A 26991-nucleotide genomic window follows, 5' to 3' on the forward strand; every position below is an offset into this window, starting at 1 on the left:
TATGCCTTAAAGCCTCCAGAAAAACTAGAGGGTTATTTCACATTTACCAAACAATTGCTTATGCAGTTAAAGGGTACCTATATATAAAAATATGTGCCGCTTTGACTAAAGTTAAATAATGCCATTGCTATAGGTGTAGGCATTTACGTACCTCCAGAAACCGGACTAAAAAACTGCCAGAAATGGCATAATCCCATTCTGCCTTGTTGTCAAGATGTTGCTAAGACATTACCAGCTGATTCAGGTCCTTTCACATGTGCTCTCTCTCCCCTGTCACAGTACCTTTGGAGGTCAGAGATGCTGAGAGAGTGGAAATAGCGAACCACCTATGTGCAGAGGTTTAAGAACTTGCTCCTGTGATGGTGGAGATGAGCAGTAATAGCTGGGAGTGTCTTAGCAACATCCGAGCAACGTCCTAGCAACAAGGCAGAATGGGATGATTCCATCTCTGGCAGGTTTTTATACAGGAGGTACATAAATGTCCTACACCTATAGCCTTTACCTAACCTTTAATTGTACGTCATGTCATTGTACGTCAAATGACATCAAAGAGTTGTGACTGGTCAGGAAGCAAAAATAATCTGTCGTAAGCAGAAACAGGCAAGTATTTCACCTTATTCTAATCCTCTATACAAAACAAGCGGTTACACCCTTGCAGTGTTCGGGGGGGATCCACTCCAAGGGAAACTTGTAAAAGCACTCATATACTCAAAATGAGTCTACCATCAGTGTCTCTCTCCATCAGCGTTTCCAGGTGCAGGGAACCAGTAATAACCGGCTGATAAAGTTGTGATATCCAAAGATCAGAATGGCATATTACTTTGGATTTAGGGGGGTAAAAATTGGATTTTTGACTTACCGTAAAATCCATTTCTCTGAAGTTCATTGACTGAAACAGCTCCTTATCTTCATGACTATATGGGTTATACTGCCACCTACAGGAGTAGGACACTAGGCAGACAGAAACTTGACTAAGCCTATAGAGCAGTCCCAGGGGGTATACTCCCACTCTCTGCTATAGGTATTCCGTTTTGTTACAAGCAGGGTCAGAAGAGAAAAAGCCCAACTTCATAGAGGGGCGGGTCCTGTGTTCCTTTAATGAACATCAGAGAAACGGATTTTAGGGCAAGTCAAAAATCCCATTTTCTCTTTTGTTCATTGACACAGCGCCTCATCTTCATGATTATATGGGACGTCCCAAAGCAGTGTCAAACATGAGGGGTGGGAACAGTAAGAAAAAAAACCTTCCGCAAGGCTAAACATTAGCCAAACAGGAAACATGGAGCTCAACTATCAACAACTGGAGCTCACCGCAAAAAAAATATGCAACACCCTCAAAGAGGACAAGTCCTCTAAAACAGCAGCCTGCAAAACCTTGCGGCCGAAGGAAGCATCTGCAGATGCCAACACATCCACCTTATAAAACTTTGTGAACATGTGCACAGACGACCAGGTAGCAGCCTTGCAAACCTGCAGCACTGACGTCTAATGATGGAAGGCCCAGGAGCCACTAAGTGCCCGAGTAGAGTGCGCATTAACAGGGAAAGGAGGAACCTGACCCTTAATTAAATAAGCCTGAATCACAGTCTGAGTGATTAATTTGGAAATGGTCACAGCAGAAGCAGCCAATCCTTTGCAAGGTCCATCCATGAGGACAAATAGGGAGTCTGACTTTCTAAAAGACTCCGTAGCTGCCAGGTACACCCTTATTGCCTGAACCACATCCAGGGAATGCAAAGCAACTTTCTTCTTAGGATGCTTAGACCTGGGGACACAGGGAAGGCAACACAATGTCTTCATTCAAATGAAAATCAGAGACAACCTTCAGAAGGAACGACGGACATGGACGAAGAACCACCTTATTCTTGCGAACCACCAGGTAAGGTGAACGACAAGACAGCGCCTCCAGCTCCAACAGCGTGAAGAAGTGATAGCCACCAAAAAGGCCACCTTCTGGGATAACGCAAGCAGGGGAACCTCCCAAATGTCTTAAAAAGGGAGGCGTCTGGAGAACTGGCAACAACAAATTGAGGTCCAACGGCGGCATTGGTCGGGACAACTGGTCCCTCAACCCAAAGGACTTTGCAGAAATTGCAGCCAAGTGGGGTCTTCCAGAAGTGGACCTTTTTGCAGACCAAATAAACAGCAAAACAAAAAGGTTTTGGGCCGGCCCGCCCTCCAGTGAAGCTTCCGCTGCCTGTGATTGGTTTGTTATCTTCCGGCTGGTATTGCTGCTGCTGGCCAGTCAGTGTCTCCAGGCAAACCGCGGCCGGCCCTCCCCGCTGCCTGATTGGTTCACGATCATCTCCTCGGCGGCTGCTGGCCAGTAACAGCGCGGACCCGGAAGGCGAAGTAAATAGTATGTGGCACTGGCAATAAAATAACATTAGGGAATAAAATAATAAATTAAAATAATTAAGCATCCGCTCCCCGCTCCTCCCCAGTAAATTCCATTACTTTTCCAAAACCTTAGTGTGTTTCCTAAGTTTCCATGACCTTTCCAGGCCTGGAAAGTGTCATCTACAAATTCCAAAACTTTTCCAGGTTTTCAAGGACCGTATGAACCCTGGATTTAGGATAAATGGGCTTGATGTAATTTTCTTCCATTGTGGGAGGAAGGCCCTCAATCTTCCGCCCACTTTGGGAAAGGAGTCATTGAGGTTTGGCGGGGTGCTGAGGAGGGTTAAACAAGATGTTCCCCCTGCCCCTACCTTTGTGGCCGGTCCAATGTTTCTTGTACCCGGCCTGAGGCTGGTATATGGGAATTTTTTATTTTCTGGAAATGACTTCTTTCTATCAGGAGTACGTTCCAGAACCTCTGTTAATCCAGGGCCAAAGAGATGATCCCCTGTAAAGGTGAGACTACAGAGGTGTGCTTTAGAAGCACCGTCAATGGACCATGATTTAAGCCAGAGACCTCTCCTGGCTGAATTTGCCAGGGCTGAGGTTCTGGCTGTCATTCTAACTGACTCAACAGAGGAATCAGCCAAAAACCCCACTGCCTGAAACAAAAGGGGGAAGGATTTAACAATCTGATCCCTAGGTGTCCCAGCTAATCAGTGGGTTTGAATCTGTGAAAGCCACAACTCCAAATGTCTGGCTATACAGGTGGATGCTAAAGCTGGTTTGAGACTCATGACCGAGGCCTCCCAAGCTCTGCGCAACATGATGTCAGTCCTTTTGTCCATTGGGTCTTTAAGTGAACCCATGTCCTCAAATGCCAAATCAATACCTTTTGAAATTTTGGCAAGAGGTGCATCTAGTTTTGGAATTTTATTCCATGGTTGTTCTTTGCCGTCATCAAAGGGAAACCTTCTTTTTAAATGATTAGAAAAGTATGGTTTCCTTTCAGGATTTTCCCATTCCCACTTGATTGTATCTAGCAAGGAGCTATGTACAGGGAAAATTCTAGCATTCTTCTTATAAGTTACATACATAAGATCATGCTTAGATAATTGCACCTTCTCCTCCTCAATTTCCAGTGTGACATACGCTGCTTTTAGTAGTTCATCTACAATCGAGGGATAACTTAAATCTAGAACCCCCATAGGATTCTCTGGGTTCCTCCCCTGATCCAGACTCATCAAATGGGGAATGGGGGGACTCCGATTCTTCCCTAGTGTCCTCCTCATACACCTGTTGTGTTGTTTTAGACACCGATGTAGGGACCTGGGATAGCACAGGGACTTGTCCTGGAGTTTGTAACTTATCCATAACGGTCCTAAATGAACTGAAAGTTGAGGTTAGCTCATCCCTAACTGAAGTCAACCACCTTTGTGTGGATACAGTAGGGTCATCTTTAACAAGATTATCTATACATGTGCAGCACACTGTTTTGCTCCAAGTGAAACTTAGCTTGGTCCCGCAAACTGCACATTTCTTTTTGGGGGGCTGCGCCTGGACCTTGTCCTGAGCCTTGGCCTATAATAACAAAAACACAATTAGTTATTACCCCAATTCACCCTCCCACACAGTGTGTATAGGGTAAAGAAATAGTGCCCCCTTCTACCGACCCATTTTAACTTACAAGAGAAGGAAAAAAGGTATAAGACCACCACAGGTATATGCTGGAAGGGAAAAATCCCCATCTCTTACCTGGGAGGTGCCGGTGCCAGAGTTGTCTCTACCGCCTGAGCTGATGCTGTATTGGAATCCATCCTGCTCTGTGTGGTGGTCCGCAGCCTGTGCTGGGTCTTCACCTTACACCGGTGGCCCAGATATCTCCTGTTCGCACCTTTTAGGAAATCGTAACTACTGTTTCAGGCGCCCGCGGATGTCGCCGCTGCGCCGGAAGTGACCTGTGCCGCTTCCTGGGGCCAGAGAGCAATGCCGGCGTTCCGCCCCCTCCGCTCGTGGTGCCAAATTCAAACTTGCAGGTTTCCCTGCTGAATTGGTGGCGTCACGGGTACAAAGCTTGTGCTGCTCCAAGGACGCCGCCACGAACGGAGAAGACTCCCTCTGCAATTCCACTGACGACATCCACGGTCCTGCCCCTATGGACCACGAGATACAGGAGACAAAGTGGTAAGCCCCCATCAGGGTACCGCACTTGGGCTGGAGAAGATGCATCTTTCAATCCCGGTCTTTTTAGGACAGTTCCATGAGACCCGGGGCTTCAGTTCCTAGTAACATGTTACCCCCCGTCCGGAGGAAACACTAATACTGAAGGTGAGGACTAGGGCGACACCTTTTATTTGATTGGAATGGGTTTCCTGTCCTAGTAGGAGGAGCCCTAGGTCTCATGGGCTGTCCTGGAAGACTACTTGAGAAAAAATGATTTTCCCTGATGAAGTGCTGGAGAACAAAGCCACCAAACCCCCTTGTACTCTGGCTCAACAGGATCAGATTGTCTAGAGACGGAGGATCATTGTTCCATTTCTACAGAATCTCCTTTTGCAGAGATCTTGTGTGGAACTGTGCAAACAGAACTGCCTCGAAGGTAGACACAATCAGGCTCAGCAACCGCATGCAAGTCCGAAGAGATGATTGGCGGCTGGACAGCAGAAGCTGAATTGCCTCCTGCAATTGTTGATGCTTTTCTAGAGAAAGAAACCCTCTGGCTGACGCGGAGTCCAGTGTCAGACCCAGATAGTTCAGGCTTGTGGACAGAACCAGAGCAGATTTCTGAAGATTCAGAAACCAACTGAATTCCCTCAGAGTTCGCAGAGTAATCTTCAATTTGGCCAACAAAGCAGTCGAAGACTCTGCTCGCAAATGCAGACTGTCGAGATACCCCAGTACCGCTATCACCCGCTGACGCAGCAATGCTAGCACCGGGACCAATACTTTTGTGAAAACCCGAGGAGCGGAGGCGAGACAAAAGGGTAACGCCACAATAGTGGAGGAAGTGCTGGTGGGTGGCACATCGGGATGTGAAGGTAGGCGTCCTTGAGGTCGATGGAGGTTAGGAAATTCCCCCGATGTAGGGACGCACAACTATGCAAATGGATTTCATTCGGAACTTCTGTACCTGTACAAAGCAGTTTAGCGCCTTGAGGTCCAGAATTTGACGCACCTTGCCTTTCTTCCTGGGAATTGTAAACAGGTTTGAGTAAAAACCTTGAAAATGTTCCAATGTCAGAACCGGAACAATCCCCTTTTGAAGTAACAAGTCTTGCACTGCCACATAGAGATCCCCTAATGCGATCTAGGTACAAGTGCAGGTTGGAAGGGAAGAACCTTTCCAGAGGATATGATAGAAACTCAATCTTGTAGCTGGAGTGAATGACTTAGTGGACCCACTCGTCCTGGATCAGGGAGGTCCACGAATCCCGAAACCAGCAGAAGCTGCTCGTGACTTGCTGGACCAAGACCTCTTAGAACCCCCAGCGGAGGCCCTGAAGGGCTTAGATCCCTCGTCTTGAGACCGCGAGGGGCGAAAAGGCCACTTGTAAGCCGAAAAGAAAGTCCCCAGTCTGCGACGGGATTCCTTACCCTTGAAAGCCTGAGGAAGAAAAGTACTCTTTCCCCCTGTGAGGCCTTTGATGATGTCTTTCAAGGAACCGCCAAACAGGCGATCCCCCACAAATGGAAGATCGGATAAGGTCTTCTTAGAAGCCTGGTCCGCAGACCAGCATTTCAGCCAGATAATACGCAGCAGGACCACCACTGAGACAGACAATCTAGAAATGAAGGGAGCGGCATCCAAAGAGGCGTCACAGAGCAACTGTAGCCCTTGGACCAACTTTATCCGCCAGCTTGGCAAAGGCAGGGGAGAGCTGTACCCCCCTCCAGGTCCAGCGTATAAGCTTTGCCCACTCCGTCATAGATTGCGACACCAGGGCAATAGTAAATACTGGTATAAATGCCAAACCAGCCACAGTGAACATATGGTGGGTCAAGGCCTCCAACCTCCTAACAGTCGGGTCTGTGAAGACTGGGGACTCCTCAACCGGGATGACCATGGCTTTAGTCAACCGGGAAGCCCATTTTTTTTATTAAAGCGGGGATCCTCATTGGGGTACCGCATTGCAAAACGCTTAGAGATTGCAAAGGTGCGTTTCGGGCACCCCCACTGTTTTGTGATAAGATTGTCAAGGCGGGAAAGGGGAACACCTTTTCTGCTTTAGGGGACCTGTGGGTGCCAAAGGTGACCCCAGCCTGCCATGTTGCGTTAGATGCATCCTCCTTCTTTAAGGTTTCCCGCACTGATACAATCAGTGCATCCACTAACGGCTAAAGGAGCAGAGGAATCATCCTCACTATCTGAGCACACAGGGTGCGTGGACGCAAACCCCGAAGGGTAACTTGCATCCGCAGGGGCCAAATCAGTTTCTGGATCTGATGAGACAGATAAAACAGGTGAAGACGGGGGATGTTTCTTGCTGGCCCATTTGCTCGGGACCAAATATACCTTGGACACCAAAAGACTCCAAGACCACCATCAGTGCATTCAGTTGTTGGGACCCAGAGGGCCCCACAGCCTCAGAGAGAGGATCAGGTAGTGAAATATGCTCCAGGGACTCTATGAACCTAAAAAGGTATGTCCACCCCAGGGGGGGGTCCGACCATCCCAGGGAGGAGCCCACATCCACTGCAAAACCCTCCAGGGGTGGGGGGGGATGGGGTCAGCTACTTTAAAGAGTAACTCCACTTTTGTTGAGAAAAAAAAAAAGAAAAAAAAAAAACATTCCTCTCTGGGTGATCCATGCACATTGCAAGAATTTTAACAAACTGTTGCAGATTCCTACTTTTTGTTATTCAGAAGAATTCATTGATTGTTTCTCTGTGCCCATGTGCTGAGTGAGGCTAGCGGGAGTAGTTTCATGATTATCAATCAGCTGCTCCAATGAGGAAAATTGCAGGGTCTGCATCCCTTTAGATGCGATTTCCTATTGGGAGGATCCTACTAAAAATGAAATTTTTGTTGCAGGGGAAGCCAAATATCTGACTTGTATCTTAGAGCAGACTTCTGAGAAAATCAGTAAGCCAATCACACATGCTGTGCACAGAACACTCCAGGTAGCCATATTGCATTGCGTTTTACAGAAAATTACAGAGCTACAGATTAAAGAGGAAATGCAATTTTTAATAACATTCAATTACAATATGACTTGTCTCGCAATTGTATATATGCTATAATCCTTTTTTTCCCATAAAAGTTCAGTTACCCTTTAAGTTGCCTCACAGTGAGACAAATTGTAATTAAAGAACTAAATTCTCATATTTGCTTATTCTTAGCACATATAAAAACACATTTAAAAGATCTTACAGTATACAAGAAGACACACAAAAGTTAAGCAAGAGGCAATGGTATGCCATACCAAGTGGCACCTCCAAGTGGCTGGGCAATGCAATGAGCTGTAAATGCCCTTTAAAATGGGAGTAATTGCAGACTGCACTGCACGAGGCTTTGTAGTTCTGGGTGGAACATATAGCAAAAAAAAAAAAAAGGTACAGGTAAATATAAGACTTAAGGGGTACTTTTAGGGACAGATCAATTGGTAAGCATGCCTACATGTCCAATCAGCCATCTATGACTAACTTTACAACTGCTCACCCATGTAAAAGAATGTTTTTTCTTTTCACCACCAGGTGTCAAAGGCTGTCAGGTGGAACAAGAAAAATACAAAGTAACCAAGAGTTGGGAAAATATTACATTATCATGTCAGTATAAACCTGAAAGATGCCAGAATGATATAGAGGTATTTTGGTTTCGTTATCTTGTTTCCAGTCATGAAAACCTGCCCAAAGATGGTCATCGGTTCATTCGCAAAGACTCTAATCTAGAAATTAAAAATGTAACCGTGCAGGACAGTGGGATATATTTTTGTGGCATAACACACAGAACTCAGGAACCTTCATCACAGAATATCGGAGAAGGAACGACACTTGAGGTAATAGGTAAGAGTTTCCGATCAGTCACTAAGGATCTATGTTTGTTAAAGTAGACCTCCCCATCGCCAATCCCCTCCTAATACACTGCTAATCTCTCTAGTGACACAAGTTGACCTATTATTATAACAAGCATCTATTCTGCATTCTGCCACTAGTTTGACCCTGCTTGTGCCCCCCCCCCTTCCTAACCCATTAAAAAAATAAAAAATCACTAGCCAGCTTCTTCTTCTGTGTGCCCGCCCACTGATGACATCTGTGTTGGATCTCGCGTATTCACACAGGCTTTTTATCTTCATGCACAGAATGCATTAAGATAAAAAAAACTTCTGTCTTTACAACTCCTTTAGGTAAAATTAAAAAAAATAATAATAATTAGTTAATTTTACAAAAGGACATGGAGACGTTTAGACAAGAGATGAGCATGCACTGAGAATTTTGAGCTTTAGGGGTGGGGGGGGGGGGGAAGGTCCCCCAGACCTTCCTGATTACCAGAGAATATAATTATGTCTTTAGTTAATATAATGTAAGAAACTGAACATATCTGATCAATCGCAAATGTTGGCACATACTAAATGGGTAAAAAAAAAAAAAAAACAATCAGTTTCCTTTTTTAATAAATGAACAAATATGCCCTCTGGTGGTAAGAGAAGAGAATCTAAACCCTACAACAAAAACTGTACAAATTGCAGCCTAGTAGTCCTTCGACGTGGTAGCATCATTAGTATTCTTGTGTCCCTGTAACTCCCTGTGCACCAAAGGAAGATCTCAAACAATACGATCGGCTTTCACAGTGAGCTACAAAGCATGGGGAAGGGGTTTGTGGTTCAAATCAGGAAAGCAGCCTAGAGTGACAGCTCTGCTGCTCCATAGGCACAGTGTAACCACAGAGTGTTACCCCAGGACTGGAAATTTATTTGCACAATTAAAACAGAAAAAAGGGGAAAAGCCTGAAAATGAAAACTATTATTATATATTTCTTCACTTCCTCTCCAGTAGACACAAGAGTAAGTGAATGGAAATCTCTTTAAAGTGAGAGAAATGTACTCTTAAAAGAGAAGCTCCAGACTTCTTTAGAAAAAATTAGAAGTTAGCAGCTACAAATACTGTAGCAGCTGGCTTTTAATATTAGGGCACTTACCTATCCAGGTATAAAGCGGTGTCCTCACCCGAGCAGATTTTTCAATCGGCTAATCAGGTGCTGTCACCATCATCTTGACTAAGGGAATCTGGCAGTAAAGCCGCAAGATTTCCTGCTGCAATTTGTGCAAGGGCAGGCTGCAGGGAAAGGAAGGGGGGGATGTTTGGCTTAGTTTACTGCCGTGAACGGAGCCAGAAGTGGGAGCAGGTACTTGTGAAAACCTGGTACCCGCTCCCCCTTGGGTGGCTCCTGTGCCGTTTAAAGCCCAACTCCAGTGAAATCTTTTGATTTTGTTTTTAAAACTTTTTCAACAGGATTAAGACAGACACAAAACACAATCTCCTTAGAGAAAAGAGAAGGGGTTACAACAAATTAAAATCTTTTATTGCTGTTTGTGCCTTTCTGCTTGGTGAAAAAAAACCCTCAGCTTCTACAGCCTGCACAGTAAGGGGATGTCTCCCAAATAGGGTCATACAGAAGATCTGACAGACTCTTCCCAACTGCAGAACAAACAAAAAGATTGGCTGGAGTTAGGCTCTAAAAATCACTAAATTAAATAGGGCTTAGATCTTCATGAGTAAAACAGTTGGAAACACTTGGCCAATTCTTCATTGTTCCCATGTTCTAATGCACAGATAGGTGCAAATAATCACGAACAACAAAATTGAATATGTATTGCAGTTTTTTTAAAATTGTATATGAATGCTAACCATGATGTATTCCTCAATGTTCTGTAGCAGGGGTCCCCAACCCCTGGGCCACAGATCGGCAACGGTGTGTGCCTTGTTAGGAACCGGGCCGTGCAGGAATTCACAACACGGGAACAGAGAGCTGCTGGAGTGCTTTACTGTGGCAGTTGTCGGCTGCAGCAGGAGCAGTGTGGTGCGCAATTCAGTGATGACCCCTGGTACAGAACCCTGAGGAAAACATCATGATTAGCATTCACATACACTTAAAAAAAAACACAGCTCCCCTTTTTTTTTTTTTTTTTGTACAAACTTTTTTTTTTTTTTGATGTGTACAAAATGTATACTTCATTCGTAGCATTGTACCGCACCACAATGAGCTTTGCTGCTGTACAATGCCATGCGATTCGGTATGGCGCACTGCAATGACATACAGCATGTCTGCATAATAGCGCAGCCATAGTCTACGTTGCAGTGTGAATGGGACACATAGGAAACTGTTTGTGTGCCTTTGCGGTGACAGAGGTTTTACAATGCAGTAAAACAGCTGTCACTGCACACTGAAAAACAGTGCATCTGGGTCCATGCACCCAACCCTGAGTACCTGTCAAAATTAAAAGGTGGTGGAAAGGGGGATGAAAACTTGCTCTAAAAAAAAAAAAAAAAAAAAAAAAAAAAATCAGCAGGTTAGAGTCCTGCTACCCAGGATGTGCCTACAGTGACTTTCCACACGGGAACCACTAACACTCACTGAGGAAAAGGGCAGGACGATATGAGGATCAGCCTGTGACATCACAGGCATATTCGAGAAGTGTGTTTCACATGGCTTCCTGCTGTTCCCTTTGTTAGCTACAAATTGTGCATTACTGTTAACACTACCAGGGGTATGAACCTATGGATAGTATTGACACAGCAGAAGGAAGCTTTACCAGAAAGGAGAAGACTGGCAGATAAAAAGGGGGCATAGTTAGAATAACCATAAAGATTTAAACTAGCTAAAGTGTTTGTTTTTTTAATCTTGACTTAACATACATTAAGGAAAAGGTCAGATTGTTACCAAAAAATTGATTGCCATGTAATACCCAAACACAGTGATTGTTATTTAAAAAAAATATTTATGTTTGCAAACATGTCATACTTACCTGCTCTGTGTGATGGTTTTGGCAATGGTCTTCCGTATGGAGGCACTCAAGCGGCCTCGATCCATAGACACACGCAGTGCAGCTTGGCCCCGCACTCTCTCCTCATTATTGCTTCCCTGTCCAGCTTGGAGAGAGAAAGTCTAGAAACCACTGCTCTTGAGCTCAGCCCTGAATCAAGACTGGGCTCAGGTAAGTATAAGGCAGTGGGGGGCTCTGTGCACAGAGGGTTTTTGTCACACATTAAAGAAAAAAAAAAAAAAGAAGGTTTTACAACCACTATATCAACATTTCTGAAGTTAAAAATAATGATGAATCTTTGGTAATTCATGTCTTTTGCATTGCAGATGAAAATAAAAAAAAGTTTACAGCAGGAAATAAATCTTTAATTGTCATTTGCACACTGCTATTTGTATACTGTGTTACAGTATTTTCGTACTATGCTTACAGGGTAAGTCATTCTCTAATTCACATTAGATATGCTGAGACTTTCCAACCATTAGATCCCTTTAATCTACAGGCCAGACCATGTCAAACTGTCATGTTGCCCTGAAATATAACACAATTTCATATCTGATATTACTATACATCAAAGCAATTCTGTGCCATATTCTGGGGCAAAATACAAACCAGCAAAAGTATAAAAACTTATGATCACAAAATCTAAATGAAAAGGAGGAAGAAAATAAAATACAATCTGTAAAATTCTACAGTGGTACTGAATGCTAGTTTTTTTTTTTTTTACCTTAATGAATTCTCTACATTGAGGTAAAGAAACTGCCCCAGTACTTTTCTAGGTCCCCCTGTCTCCAAATACTTACCTGCAGTCCCTTGTCACTGCCGATGGGTCTTCCACAAACTGTCACTTCCCCAATCTGGGTTATAGGGGGTATTGAGGGCAGTAGAGCGATGTCCCCTGCTAAGTGCCCCTGCTACTGTCAATCAAATTGCTGGAAGGAGAAAGCATGGGCATGGTTTGCTGTGCATTGTATGTGCCAATGGACACACACAACACTGGCTGGGAACACGCACACACTGGTGTCTCCTTAGCAGCGATTTCAAGTTCATAAAACATTATGTGCAGAAACCTGCTTTTTTCTGCACTAGACAATAATAGTTAGTAATATGTACTCTGTTTACACAAAAACAACACTTATGTGATGTGCAGAGCAATGCTGTAAACAAACCGATGTGAAACACAGAAATTTTATACCAGTAGAACAAAAAAAAAAAAAAATAGTATTGGTCATAAGAGTACATTTGCACACGTGCATGTAAAGGTTTTTTTCTTTGCATCACATCCTGTCTCATCACTTCCTCTTCCCTCTTAGGGTTCAGGCACATGGACCTTTGCAGGTGCAAGGGAGCTCTAGTGTGAACCCCCCAGCCTGAGTAAGCTGCAGGTGGCATGTACAGCCAGCCACAAAAGTGCCTGGCTGCATGTACTTGTGTAAATGCCAAGCACGTTTGCATCAGCGTTTACCTGTGCAAGTTCATGACATTTTCCTGATAGCAAAGGTTCTATGGCCGACTGTTTGCGCATAAAACTGTCAAGAAAATACTCCTGGCTGGGCTGCGTATGCACTATAGGATTCCCATTCATGCCTACAAAAAGGCTATCCCCATGCTGAAGGGGAGGAAGGCATAATAATAATATAAAGGATAACTCTACTAAAAGTAGTGTTATCTTTTAAAAAGACACCCTTGCTACTACTGTACCGCAAATTATTTTAAAAGTAATTTAGAAGCTACAAACATTATTAGAGATATACAGTACTTTCAGATCAATATTTTATTTATTTTATATATTTTATTATTTACTTTTATTTAATAAGTAAATAACTACAAATTATTAGGAAATATGTACACACATCAATAATGCTGAATCTTTATTTTTTTTTTTTTTATCTAGTCAAAGGGGAAGTTCTGCAAACTGAAACAAGACAAGGACATGAATCAAACTGTTGTAAGTGAAAACTGTATTGCTTTTAAATGACAAGATCTAACAGTCATGTGTAAGCCATCAAGGATCAGAACATTCAGGGGTATGCGAGATGATTACAGCCACACACACCTACACAGGTTGAACTGGATGGACTATTGTCTTTATTCAACCTCACCTACTATGTAACAAAAAAATCAGGTCCTAGTGAAAATAACACAAATAAATCACCAGAACCTGATTGATAGGCTTACACCTGAGAATCCTTCAAGAACTTAGCCAGATTATAGCCAGACCGCTGTTCCTAATTTTATTTTGGACAGAATACTGACTGAAATATTACCAGCTGATTGTTGAAAACCACAGGGTGTACCAATAGTTAAAAAAAAAAAAAAAGGGGCAGAGACATATATCTGGAAACTACAGGCTAGGGAGTCTAACATTGATCATATGTAAATTATTGGAGGGTGATGAGGTACTGTATATCCAAGAATTTGCTAATGAAAAATTATCATTAGTGGTATTCAGCATAGATTTAGGAAAGATCATTCTTGCCAGACCAATCTTAACATTCTACGAGGAACTGAGCGGCCATGTGCATAAAGGAAGGCCTGTGGTGTATCCGGACTTTGCAAAAGCATCCGATACAGTTCCCCATAATTGTTTAATTTGGTCGGCATGGACCATAGGGAAAGCACATGGATAGAAAAACTGCTTACAGGGGCATGTTCAAAAGGTGGTGATAAATGGCGAGCACTCAATGGTCTGGCATGGTAAGAGGAGTACCCCAAGGTTCTGTCCTGGGACCAAATCGGTTTAATTTATTTATAAACGATATAGAGGTTGGCATACATAGTTCAATCTCAGTGATTGCTGACAATACAAAGCTAAGCAGGACAATAACTTCACAGCAGGATATGGAAACCTTACAGGAGGAGCTCAATAAAATAAATGGGTGGGCAACGACATGGCAAGTGAGGTTTAATGTTGAAAATGTAAAGTAATGCTTTGGGGGCTAAACATATGAATGCAAGTTGCTCTCTAGTGGGAGAACCTTTGGGGGAATCCAGGATTGAAAAAAAATATGGGGGTCCAAGTAGACCACAGGCTCATAGCATGCAACGCCAAGCAGCAGCAAGCCAAATATTAGCTTGCATTAATGGGATATTAAATGCAGTTTTTTGTTTTGTTTTTGTTTTAAAATAACAAACATGTTATACACACCTGCTGGTTTTTGCAGAGCAGCCCCGATCCTCCTCTCCCAGGTACCCCGCCAGCGCGCCTGGCCCCTCCCTCCTGCTGCTACTCTGTGTGTCCATTCACACATTGAGCGCGGCTCAGTCCACCCCCACCCTTTTATTGCCTTACTGGCTGTGATTGACAGTAACTGGGGCCAATAGCTACCGCTATCCCGGTAGAGCCGACAAGCGCACACAAGTGGTTTTGCATTAAGGTAAAACACCTTGAGCCTTTATAACCACTTTAAAAAACTGAATTTTTGTAAAATCTTACCGTAAAATTCCTTTCTCCGAGTCCTCCGACAGTCGCCGCCACTCTTACAGTCTTCACTTATGGGGTATTGACTTCATCTCCACAGGAGTTTCTAGGCATAAGACTTTTAAAAGAACAATAAATCTACATAGTCACACCCATGGGGGCTGTCCTTCTAGTCCAATACTCCCCTGCAATAGCCATCCCAATTCAGTTTGGTCGCAAGCAGTGATAGTGTATAAAAAAAACCCAAAGAGGGGCGGGGGCGGCGACTGTCGGAGGACTCAGAGAAAGGAATTTTACGGTAAGATTTTACAAAAATTCAGTTTTCTCTTACATCCTCCGACAGTCGCCGCCCACTCATACAGTCTTCACTTATGGGGACGTCCCAAAGCAGTGTAGACATGAGGGGTGGGCAACGCAACCGCCAGAAAAGCAACGCAGTACCCACATCAGACAAAGGAACCTTACATGCACAGAAAGGTAACCTTTCTGCCCTCAAAAAAAGAGTTCAACGTGAGCAACAACCCAGGAAAACAAATAACCAAGGGGATAAAGAACTCCAACAGCCAGGGACCCGCCAAACCAGGGTTCCCTATGGCACTGCCACACAGAGAACTTTGCAGCCAAAGGAGGCATCAGCTGACGCCAGAACATCAATTTTATAGAATTTTGAAAAGATGTGCACTGACGACCAAGTCACCACTTTGCACACCTGTGCCACTGAGGCCTGATGCCGGAAGGCCCAGGACGCACTCACCGATCTGGTAGAGTGAGCCTTGACAGGGAATGGAGGAACCCGTTCCCGCAACGAATAGGCCTGTACAATGGTCTGTCTGATCCATTTGGCAATGGTTGCTGCAGACGCAGCCATACCCTTCCGAGGTCCCTCAGGAAGGACAAAGAGAGAATCCGATTTTCGGAAGGATTCAGTCGATGACAGGTAAACCCTGATCGCCCGGACAACATCCAAGGAATGTAAGGCAACCTCCTTTGGATGCTTAGGGTTCACAAAAAGCGAAGGTAAAACAATGTCCTCATTTTGGTGGAATTCCGAAACCACCTTCGGCAAAAAGGATGGATTAGGGCGCAAGACCACCTTATCCCCATGAACCACCAGGTAAGGGGAACAGCAAGACAACGCCGCTAACTCCGACACCCTGCGAGCAGAAGTGATTGCCACCAGAAAGGCAACCTTTTTAGACAGCAGAGGTAACGAGATTTTCCTGATGTTTTCAAACGGGGAACGTTGCAACACGGACAGAACCAAGTTCAAGTCCCATTGAGGTAAGGGCTCCCTTCTGGGAGGGGCCAAGTGACGCACAACTTGAATGAAGGTGCGAATCAAGGAATGGGACGCCACAGGGTGCTGAAAAAGAACAGCCAGTGCAGATACCTGGCCCTTAATCGTGGCCAACGCAAGACGCTGGTCCACACCAGTCTGAAGAAAGCCAACACCCTCGCCACCGAGTAGGAACGAGGAGAGAAACCCCTGGACTCACACCAGGCAAAATAAGCTTTCCATGTACGCTAATAAATCTTACCAGACGAGGCTTTTCTAGCCTTGATCAAAGTAGGAATGACCTCTGAAGAGAGACCCCCGTCTCTCAGGACCTGGCTCTCAACAGCCAAGCCGTTAAAGCCAGCGACTGTAAAGCAGGATAGAAGATAGGTCCCTGAGACAGGAGATCTTCTCGCAATGGCAGCCGCCACGGAGGCTCGACGGCCAGGTGAACGATGTCTGCGTACCAGGACCGTCGTGGCCAGTCCGGCGCCACCAGAATCACCAGTGTTTGTTCCGAGGCCAACCTGCGAAGGAACCTGGACAACAACTGAATTGGAGGAAAGGCATAGATCAGAAGATACTGATGCCAAGGCACCACCAACGCCTCCGAGGCGTCTGCCAGAGGATCGCGCGTTCTTGCCACAAACTTTTCCACCTTGTGGTTTAGCCGAGACGCAAACAGATCCACATCTGGGGATCCCCACTTTGCGCACAGCATTTGAAACGCCTCCGGGTTCAAGGACCATTCCCCCTGGTCCAGGGTCTGGCGGCTCAGATAATCTGCCTGCCAATTCTCCACACTCGGAATATGAACTGCCGAGATCGCCGGGACATGAGTCTCGGCCCAAGACAGGATACTGGTCTCTTCCTGGGCCACCCGGGCACTTCTGGTGCCCCCTTGGTGGTTGATGTACGCCACCGCAGTGGCATTGTCCGTCTGCACCCGTACAGGACGGCCCTGAAGACGATCCGACCAATGGATCAAGCACAGCTTGATCGCTCTTAACTCCAAAAAGTTTATCGGGAGGGAGGATTCCTCCTCCGACCAAGTGCCCTGGGCAGACGGGTTGCCCAGAACGCCACCCCAGCCCGACAGGCTGGCATCCGTGGTTATAACCGTCCACAGAATTGGCCGGAAAGATTTTCCGTTCGACACCGCCGGGGACTAAAGCCACCACAAGAGATTCATTCTGGTCTGGCGACTCACTCAGGTCCAAGAACTGAGGTAGCCTGTCCCACCTGGCGAGGATTTTCGCTTGAAGAGATCGCGTGTGAAACTGTGCAAACGGTATCGCCTCGAAGGCTGACACCATCAACCCCAGGGACCGCATACAGGTCCTGAGTGACGAGGATTCGTTGTCCCTCAGGGACCTGACCTCGTTCTGTAGGGTCCGGAGCTTGTCCTCCGGCAAGAACACCTTTGCTTGAGCGGAGTCCAGAACCATTCCCAGATACGGGAGACGAACCGAAGGCGACAAGGTCGACTTCTGAGTGTTGATGGTCCACCCGAACTCCTGGAGAGTCTGGACCGTAGTGGACAGATCGCGCAACAGGCTCTGACTGGCACTCGATCTTAACAGGAGATCGTCCAGATATCCCAAGACCGCAAGGCCCAGAACAGGCGCCAACACTTTGGTAAAGACCCTCTGAGCCGAAGCGAGACTGAAAGGTAACGCCACAAATTGGTAATGATCCTCCGCGATAGCGAATCGGAGATACCTCTGATGACCCTCGAAAATGGGGATGTGCAGATACGCATCCTTCAGGTCTATAGAGGCCAGGAACTCCCCCGGATTCAGGGAGGCCACCACCGAGCGGAGTGATTCCATGCGGAATTTTCGAACGCGCAAGAAAGCAGTTCAGCGCTTTCAAGTCCAGAATCGGACGCACTTTGCCCTCCTTTCTGGGCACAGTGAACAGATTTGAATAAAAACCCAGAAACCTGCCCCGATGAGGCACCGGGACAATCACCCCTTGGGCGAGGAGATCCTGCACCGCCTGATGCAGGTCCTGCAACCGCCCTGGGGTCAAATGAAGATTTGAGGGAAAGAATCTGTTCGCCGGCCGGGAAAGAAATTAGATCTTGTACCCTGACCAAATGATTTCATGAACCCACCTGTCCATGATTCGGAGCAGCCAAGGTTGGAGGAAACCGCGCAAATGTCCCCCCACCCCTGAAAAGGGTGAGGGCGCCCCTTCAGGCAGAGGCTGACTGAGCCGCCGTCCCAGCCTGGCCGGATTTTTGTTTGCCGAACCAGGGCTTCTTCTGGCCACCTTGGCCCTTGAAGGGTTTTCCCTTGTTCTGCGCCTTGAAGGCAGGAAAGGACCCCCGAGTAGGTTTAAAGGAGGGAAGCCCGCTTACCGCGGAAAAACCTACCCTTAGGGTTCTGGGGCAGTAAAGTGCTCTTACCCCCAGTGACTCCTTTAACCAATTCATCCAAGGATTCCCCAAAAAGGCGAGACCCTGCATAGGGGATAGCCACCGTCTTCCTGGATTTTTGGTCAGCCGACCAGCATTTTAACAAATTAAGCGACGGTTAATCACAGCGACACTGGACAAGCGTATCGCCAAAGGGGCCTCATTCAGAGCTGCATCGCACAAATACATGACCCCACGATAGATCTGATCCACCATCTCCACTGTAGTGGGAGGGGCAAAATCGGCCACGAGGGTGCGTTTGAGCACCTTGGTCCAATCCGCCACAGCCTGAGCCACCATCACAGAGGCAAAAATAGGCTTGAGCATGGAACCTGCCACCATGTAGGAGTGTCGGGCAAGAGATTCCAGCCTCCTATCCGTAGGGTCCCTAAACACCGGAGAGTCCTCAGCAGGGAGCAGGGTAGCTTTGTTCAATCTGGCTACCGTGTGATCCACTTGAGGAGGCACACACCAGCGCGCCATCGTAGTAGCCGCAAAAGGGTAGAGAAGTTGAAACTTCTTAGGCACCACGAAGGTGTGTTTTAAATTACGCCATAGCTCATTCACCTTATGGTGAAACTCTGCGGGGCAAGGAAAAACCTGCGCCGTCTTACGGGTCCTGTGTGTACCAAAAGAGGACACAACGCCCGGAGGAGTGGGCTCATCCTCCAAATGTAGGGTTTCCTTTACTGCTATGATCAGCTCATCCATAGCTGCGCGTTCCTCGGGCGACCCTTGGGGGGGGGGGGGGGGGGGGAGTCATCCACCCCTGCCACCTCCGCCTTCCCCTCAGACTCTTGCGGGTCCTGAGAAGAGCGAGACCCCGAAAGGGCCACGCGACTGTCGGAGGACGTAAGAGAAAGTAAGGGTTTCCTCAAAAGATAAAACTAATTCTTACACTTTACAAGACTCTGGTACGGCCGTATATTGTGTATGCCATACAGTTCTGGTGATCAGTCCTCAGGAAGGAGGTGTTGGAATTGGAGAGAGTCCAGTGAATGGCAACAAAGCGAATAAGGGAACTGGAGGACCTCTGTTACTTGGAACAACTACAAGCATTAAACCTATTCTCCCTGGAGAAGAGACACTTGAAAAGATTTAAGATAGCGATATACTGTACAAATACCTCAGTGATGATTCTAGCATAGGGAGGAAACTATTCAGTTTAAGGGAGCTTAAAAAGACAGCGGCCACTCATTGAAACTGGTGAAGCAGTTTAAGCTTAAACTGAGTAGGTTGTTCTGTACATTCAGACTAGTAAGGATATGGAACTCCCTTCCACACTCAGTGGTGTCAGCGGGGAGTGTCAATAGTTTAAAAATCTATTAGATCGCCATCTTAGCGAACGCAATATACAGGAATATGGGAATTATTATTATTATTGACATAACCACATGCACACACCCACACAGCTTGAATTGGATGGACAGGTGTCTTTAAAGTGGTTTTTAACCCACACTGCTAAGTTTATATAATACTCTTTTTTCCTAATGCTAGGCGCTCCTGTAACTGTGTTTTATAAAAAAAAAAAAAAATTTCAGAGCGCCAATCGGCCGTCACGTGACCCACTGCCTCTCTCTGTCTGACAGCTGCAGCGGGTGGGGGCGAGATTCCCCCGCTGACGTCAGTCAGGAGAGAAGGAGAGAGCCGGCTGGTCACGTGATGGCCGAGCATCGCTCTGAAATCAGGTAAAGCCAGCATTTTTTATTTATAACACACAGTGACCACACTTAGCATTAGAAAAAAAAGATGATTATATAAGGTATTAAAAGGTTTTTCAGCAGCAGGAGGGGAAGAGGGCACCTGACACAGGAGCAGAAAGCAGGGAGGCGAGGAGGACAGAGGGAGACAGAGTAGGACAGTGCAGGGCTGCGGCTGACAGAGGCAAGTACACTGACCACGTGTTAGGGCTCAGCAGCCATGATACATCATGGTCAGTTTACAGGGGGAGGGCAGAAACTGGCAGGATCAGCCAGGTATTTCAGGTGACACAGGGGGCCAAATTACACAGCGCAAGCACTGTACTGTGTAACATGCTTTAAAGGAATGGGATCTTTATTTTTTTGGGGTAACAAATGCTTTAATGAACCTTAGCAACTATGTAAATATGCAAATATATTTATTTTTGCATTACAGAGAAACTACAAAGCTAGAAGGATTTTCCAGGCAATAGCACAGGAATACCATAGGAGATATGATGGAAAAACACAGAGACAGGTAAGTCACATTTACAAAATATATAGGTTCGTTCCATGGAAAAATAATACTGAAAATAAATAAATAAATAAAGCATCTTCACAGGATGAAATGGGAGCAGAGGTCTTTACTTCTGCCCAGCACTGTTGCAAAAAGAAATCTTATGAACTGGCCATTTTATCTGAATTATCCTTCTGCTAGTTCATGTATGCAGCCCCCTAAAGCAGAATGCTAGCCAAAAAGAAGATAAAAACAAATAGCCTGTTAAATAAAAAAACAAAACTAGCCTGAGATGTTCCAGTCCCATGGCCAGCATCATTCAACCCACTTCCTCAGAGCTCTTCATGGACCTATCCCAGCCTGTGGCTGTACAGTGAAAGAAGAAGCAGCACAGAGATGAGATCATATTTTTGGCTCTCTGCATTTTCTTGTTTATATATGAACTGATTGGCTCCTTGTGCTGCTTCTAACTCTTACGCACCAGGGACTGCAAGAGGCTGATACCAGGTCAAATTCAGATACTGCACTAATCGTATTTAAAAAATACATTTGATGATGCAATATTGATTACAGAGCTGCATTAGGTTAAGATTTCAGAGAATATTAAGATGTAAAGTTGGCCACAGATGGTTCGAATCTCGGCTGTTGCAGCAAGGACTGGCTGAGATTTGATCCATCTATGGGTAGGCTGATTGTACCCAAATCAATCCACCGATCGATCGACTTGGGTACAACCAGCATGTCGGATCTCCGGTTTGCGATTACTGCCAGCAGCAATTAACCAATCAGAAATCAAATCTCTGTTGCAATTTAGGGTCCTGGTGACCATAAATACCATGTGCCTTGGCACAGTTATGACCTTGGATAGCAAAGAGATTCTGCTGGATAAAAACATACCCAGTGCTCAGTAATTTGTTGTAAAGAACACTAACTCACTTTTTCAGGGTATTTATGGGCATGTATAAAATTACACTGAGCCAAAGATAAAAAAAAAGCAAGATGCCAACTTCTGGAAGAGGTGGCAGGGCTTAGCAGCTATAGTTAAAGAAACCATCTGAATAAGGAAACATTACAGAACAACACTTAAAGGGGTTGTAAAGGCAGAAGGTTTTTTTTATCTTAATGCATATCCACCGATATGCACAAATGCCTCAGCCGTCCAGAACTCTTGCTAATCGGCTAAGACACAACAGTGGTGCCATTGGCTCCAGCTGCTATCAAAGTCAGTTAGCCAATCAGGAGAGCGAGGAGGCGGGTCTGAATGGACACACAGAGCTGCAGCTCGGCTACCCCCATAGCAAGCTGCTTGCTGTGGGGGCATTCAACAGGGAGGGAGGGGCAAGGAGCGCTGAAGAGGGACCCAAGAAGAGAAGGATCAGGGCTCCTCCGTGCAAAGCCACTGCAGAGAGCAGGTAAGTATATGTTTGCTATTTAAGAAATGAGACTTTAATATCTCTTTAACTCATTAAGTACTGACAATAATGAAAGTCCAGTTTATAACACCTAGCTCTATTTTTTTTGAACAGATAAAGACCTAGCTCTTTAGTGCATTAGAATCGACAACATGTTTGCATCCAATATATTTTTATTTTATTTTACCAGAATCAGGTAATAGAGAATGATACCATCTATCAAAATACAAGTTATACGCACTGAAAGCCATAAGGAAGATACTCTAAATATGATGCTTGTTGGAGAGGATGCCCCACTAAGCGTCTTCTAAATCCCTAAAAGGGTCAAGCCCAGAAAAGGATCTAAGCACATGGAGTGAAAAAGAGATGGAGTGTGCAACTAATTTGTATATGCCATTAGCATTTGTTGCCTAATCTTTATTTAATTATTTTGTGAAATAGCAAAGTTTTTACTTTTCAGAGAGTGGGCTCTTTATTTTTAAAATGTATATCCTATTCACAGTTGTAACAAGTCAAAATTTTCTTCAATGCTTATTTAGAAAAGTAAAAAAGATTTGCTTAATTAAAGCTTAACTGTGGAAAATGAAAAAAATCTATGCTTGCAGTGTGGATCCCACCACACCAAGAATGAAATGCTCATTTTTGTCTAGGGTAGCAGTAAAGAACACTTTTACATACATTATACCTAGCTCCTGCAGGCGGCTTCTCCTTACGACTGGTCCCCCAAAGCCTCTACCCTTGGGCGCCCCAGCCAGCGTTTAGAGCTCTGATGTCATCACGAACAATGCAGGGCCAGTCATCCTGCATTGTACGGATGCAAAGGGCCTGCCTACAACTTTGAGTGTCAGAAGAAGAGGTTAGCCCTGGCTGCTGGGGGACTGAGGGATAAGTTAAGCAAAAGTCCTTTATATTGGGTACCATAGAAAAAACAAACTTCTAGATACTGTCATTTTCCCAGAATGTATTATTTGTAATTACAGTACTCCGAATATGTATATCAGGGTTTTCATATTTGCTCATTACTGGAGCAGCCTATTTCTTTGCACAATGTTTGTCTTACAACGTAAAGTTGGATAGCAGTGTTAGAGCATGTTTACCCTTTGGGTCAGGGGGTGGTAAAAAAATAAGTTGTTGACTACACCCCCAAAAAAGCTGCAAAAGCCTGTGAAAAAAAAAACACAGTATATCCCCGTCAAGTAAATGGGATCAGGATGCAGCGGTGGGGCATTTACAGGGCTAAAACAGGCAGTGAGGAGGTGACATATCGCCTTTTCACTGCCTGTTGAACACCTCTAAAAAGCAACCCATCGCACATCACTTTTTCAAAAGGGGTGGCATGGGCTCTAAACTTATCGTTAGCGATACAGGTCATGATGATGACTACAATACCGAAAATCCTCTAACTTTTCTTAGTTCTCAGCAGTTTTTGAACTTGAACTGTTCACCACTGTGGTTCCTAACAATAAATAGTATGAGCATAACCTAGTCTCAGAATAATAGTGGGGTTCATTTAGCAACACTGATTGTACAGTAGTTGTTTTTTGTGTATTTAATATGGCACTAAGGCCCCTTTCACACTTGCACGACCTGAAAGTCGCGCCACTTCAACGTGACTTGAAGCAATGCCTGTGTAATCTTGAGATCTATGGACCTCAAGTCACATCAAAATCTGACCAAAGTAGTGCAGGGACTACTTTGAAGTCGCACAAATATTAATGGTACTCAATGGAAATAATGGGGTACGACTTGTCCTCCGACTTTGCAGTCCCAAGTAGCAGGACAAGTCGAACAAGTGTGAAAGAGTCCTTAACAAATCAATCTTAACGGCTCCCATCATTTCTAGCTAAACACCCTTTTTACTTGCCTGAGACTAGCATGCAACTCAGTTTGGGGGCTAAAGCCTACACTGTGAAATGCTTCAATCCTCTTCTGAACCAGCCTAGGTGAAAAGTACTAGGCAATGGCATGTGCAGTTTTTTTTTTCCCATAGGTCCCAATAGGAAAGCTTGTGTGCCCGCAAGCCTGTCAACACCCCTGATACAAAGAGTGGAACTATCTGTCAAATTGACAGCTGAACCCTGTACATTACACCAAGACAGCAGATCTCAATGTGTAATCTGCTGCTGAGTCTACTGTGTGTTTTGGGCGTGCTGACAGCAGCTCTTGATACACAGATGGAAGTCAAACCTTCAGGTTTTCACAGCTTGCAATTGTGTCAAGGTCAAAAACAGAAACAGACTGAATCGCTTTGTCTTGAAATTGGAAATGACCTCAAGATTATTTTTTATTATATGATGAATAGAAGCACAATCTATGAATTTAAGTGAAAACACACACCAGACACTTACCATTTTCTACATAAGGGTGGAAAGGCAGGACTAGGGCCAGTATAACTCGGCCTCGGGTTGGTTCAAGGACACTTCTCATTTCTTTCAATAAAGTGACAGGCTGGTGGCATCGGTCAAGGAGGTTTAAACAGCTGATGATGTCATACTGAAATCCTGTCCTCTGCCATTCATCGATATTTAGCACTCTACCAAAAGAAAAAGCATACGTATTACTAACCTCACTACATTAGCAAAAGAACACAAATAAAGTCAAGTATCAATATCCAAAAGACTAAAACCGGTGGTGTTGGCTGAAACGAGTTCAGCGAGTGTAAAAGCTACTGAACTTTGTGGCCCCATCAGCAATGCTTCTTTCTCTACTTGTCACTCAGAAAAGTACAATGAAGAATTAAAAGCAATTCAGAGTGAATCTATAGGGAAAGGGTCCCTTGCTGGCCAGTCACACGATCAAATGCCTAGGCACTACTTACATAATTTGAACTGAAGGAAAAATAAGATATCTGAAGGGACAACTGTATTCAAATATCAGCCCGCTAACCACCTTTACCAAAGACTGCATTAACCAGTAGATAGGTATATGGTTGCGTAACCGTTTGCTACCTGAGCACTTTTCTCGGGATCAGTAAATACTAGATGGCATTTTTTTTACCACTTATTGTAAAAGGGGGCAGGGGAGGGGTGGTTAGGGGGGAGAAGGGGCGTGGCAGGGCGATTCCTCTAGGGATCCTTGTTAGGCTGGCCAAAGATGGATACTTATTGAAGTGGCCAAATTTTAATCCACCTATGGCCAGCCTAAAGCTCAGAAGATAATCAGTACAGTTGCTGATACTCTTTAACAAACGTTAACCAGAGCAGCAAAACAATAGTTGATAAACAGCCAGGTGTATCACTGCCTTAATACTCTGCACAATTGGGATATGGAGTTGTTAGGCTAATGGCAAACTAGCATGTTAATGCCTTGCTGAGATGCATCAAATGCGTACAGATTTGACTTAAAAATCATTCCCCATCACAGCCCACGGCCCATTTTTTGCGTCCAAAAAAAGTTAAATTAAATAATGAATGAAGACGCTCTAAGAAATTACTTATTATCAGAAGCCACCCCATCACATCAGTTCTCATCAGATTCCTACCTTACATGAGGGTCCCCCCTTACATCACAGTCCCCCTTATAGCAGGGTCACCATCAATGTGCCCCTGCTTACATCAGAATCCTCCCTACATCTAGTACTCCATTCGAGTCTCCTTTACATTAGGGTTCCCCACAACAGCGTCTCCATCAGAGTTCACCTTACCACTGTAGCTGTGTAGCAGCAGGGTGAGCACCACAGCAAGTCTAGAGAGAGGATTATTCCATACTAACAACCAACTACACAGCATAGCGCGGGGGGGTGAATACCCAGAGCTGGAGACTTTGTGGGTGGTGGGTTGGTTGAACAGATCCAAATACTCAGTCTGTGCCCATGACCCTAGGAAGAATAGGAAGAATACTAGCCAATAGGCTCTTGGGGTCACTTTATTCTTCAGTATTCAGAAGACACTTGGTAGAAATCAGAAAAAACAAGTTAAATTCCACCCACCACCCTTTTATTACCTGTCTGTCCCTAACAGGTAATTTTCACAAGTTTCACCCTCTGAAGTGCAATTTGTGGCAGATGCTGCGCTGTAATGGAAAACATGTGTACTCCCCCCATCTGTAGCCTAAACAGCTCAACCATGTTTTTACTGGCCCTCAACTGCAAGCGTATAGGTGTTTTAACTCTTCAGAGTTTACTAAAAGCTAACATCAGTGGAATGATCCACTCACAGGTCAATGGACCCTTCTCATGACATTATAATACCCTTGGAAATACTGCTAAATATACTAGAGCTGTGATCAGAAGTCTCAATGCTGAACACTGTCTCTATAATAGTATCCTTCAATGTGCACACTGCATAATTTTTCACAAAATGTATCCAAGTCAGCTTTTTAAAACGTAGTCTCCTCATATGGGTAGTGCAACACTATCAAATGTGGTCCAGCAAGACCTGCATTTTACTTTTGAATGGGGTTAACATGCAACTTAAAGTGTAAATAAACACAAAAGTATTTTTTTACCTTAATGCATTGTTTGCATTTAAAGTAAAAAAACATTTTCAGTTTCTCTGTGCCCTTTTTTACCCTGTATGAAGAAGAGGGGAGAAGAGACCAGCTCTGTGCACGGCTGCATCTATTCTCCCCTTACTTCCTCTTCACACAGCATTCAAACATCAGCAGGAGCCATTGGTTCTTGCTGCTGTCAATCAGATGTAGTGAAAAGGAAGTGGGGGGCGGGCCCAAGTCCCGCTGTGTAAGTCTATGGAGCCACACAGGTTGGGAGCACGCAGACTACACTCTCCACACAGCCAGCGGCTGGCTATGGTAGTCCAAAAAAGGAGGAGGAGGAGCCACCAAGATCTCAGCCGGAGACCCCAGAAGAGGAAGATTGGGGCCACTCTGTCCAATACCACTGCACAGAGCAGGTAAGTATATCATGTTTGTTGTGTAAAAAACTTTTAGTTTAGTAACACTTTAATGTGTAATTGCTGTGGTGGTAATTATAATGGATTTTAATCTGT

General features: G+C 44.9%; 2 protein-coding genes across 2 annotated transcripts in view; one reads left to right on the plus strand and one right to left on the minus strand.

Moving 5' to 3' along the window:
* The window catches only part of IGSF6 (immunoglobulin superfamily member 6), a gene marked incomplete at its 5' end in the record, with an annotated part of 35054 nt that extends 12694 nt beyond the window's left edge, over positions 1-22360 (plus strand). The window contains 5 exons of the mRNA XM_082261993.1: positions 8035-8343; positions 11648-11751; positions 13213-13266; positions 20574-20654; positions 22236-22360. Of these exons, the coding sequence (XP_082118119.1) occupies positions 8035-8343; positions 11648-11751; positions 13213-13266; positions 20574-20654; positions 22236-22289 (602 nt within the window). The 3' untranslated portion in view covers positions 22290-22360. The remainder of the gene's footprint in view (positions 1-8034; positions 8344-11647; positions 11752-13212; positions 13267-20573; positions 20655-22235) is intronic.
* METTL9 (methyltransferase 9, His-X-His N1(pi)-histidine) overlaps positions 1-26991 on the minus strand; it is a 98959-nt gene that overhangs the window by 43326 nt on the left and 28642 nt on the right. Inside the window, exon 4 of the mRNA XM_082261992.1 lies at positions 24394-24578. Coding sequence (XP_082118118.1) covers positions 24394-24578 — 185 coding nt within the window. The remainder of the gene's footprint in view (positions 1-24393; positions 24579-26991) is intronic.

Source organism: Pelophylax lessonae (assembly GCF_965119305.1).
Source record: "Pelophylax lessonae genome assembly, chromosome: 6".
Taxonomy (NCBI): domain Eukaryota; kingdom Metazoa; phylum Chordata; class Amphibia; order Anura; family Ranidae; genus Pelophylax; species Pelophylax lessonae.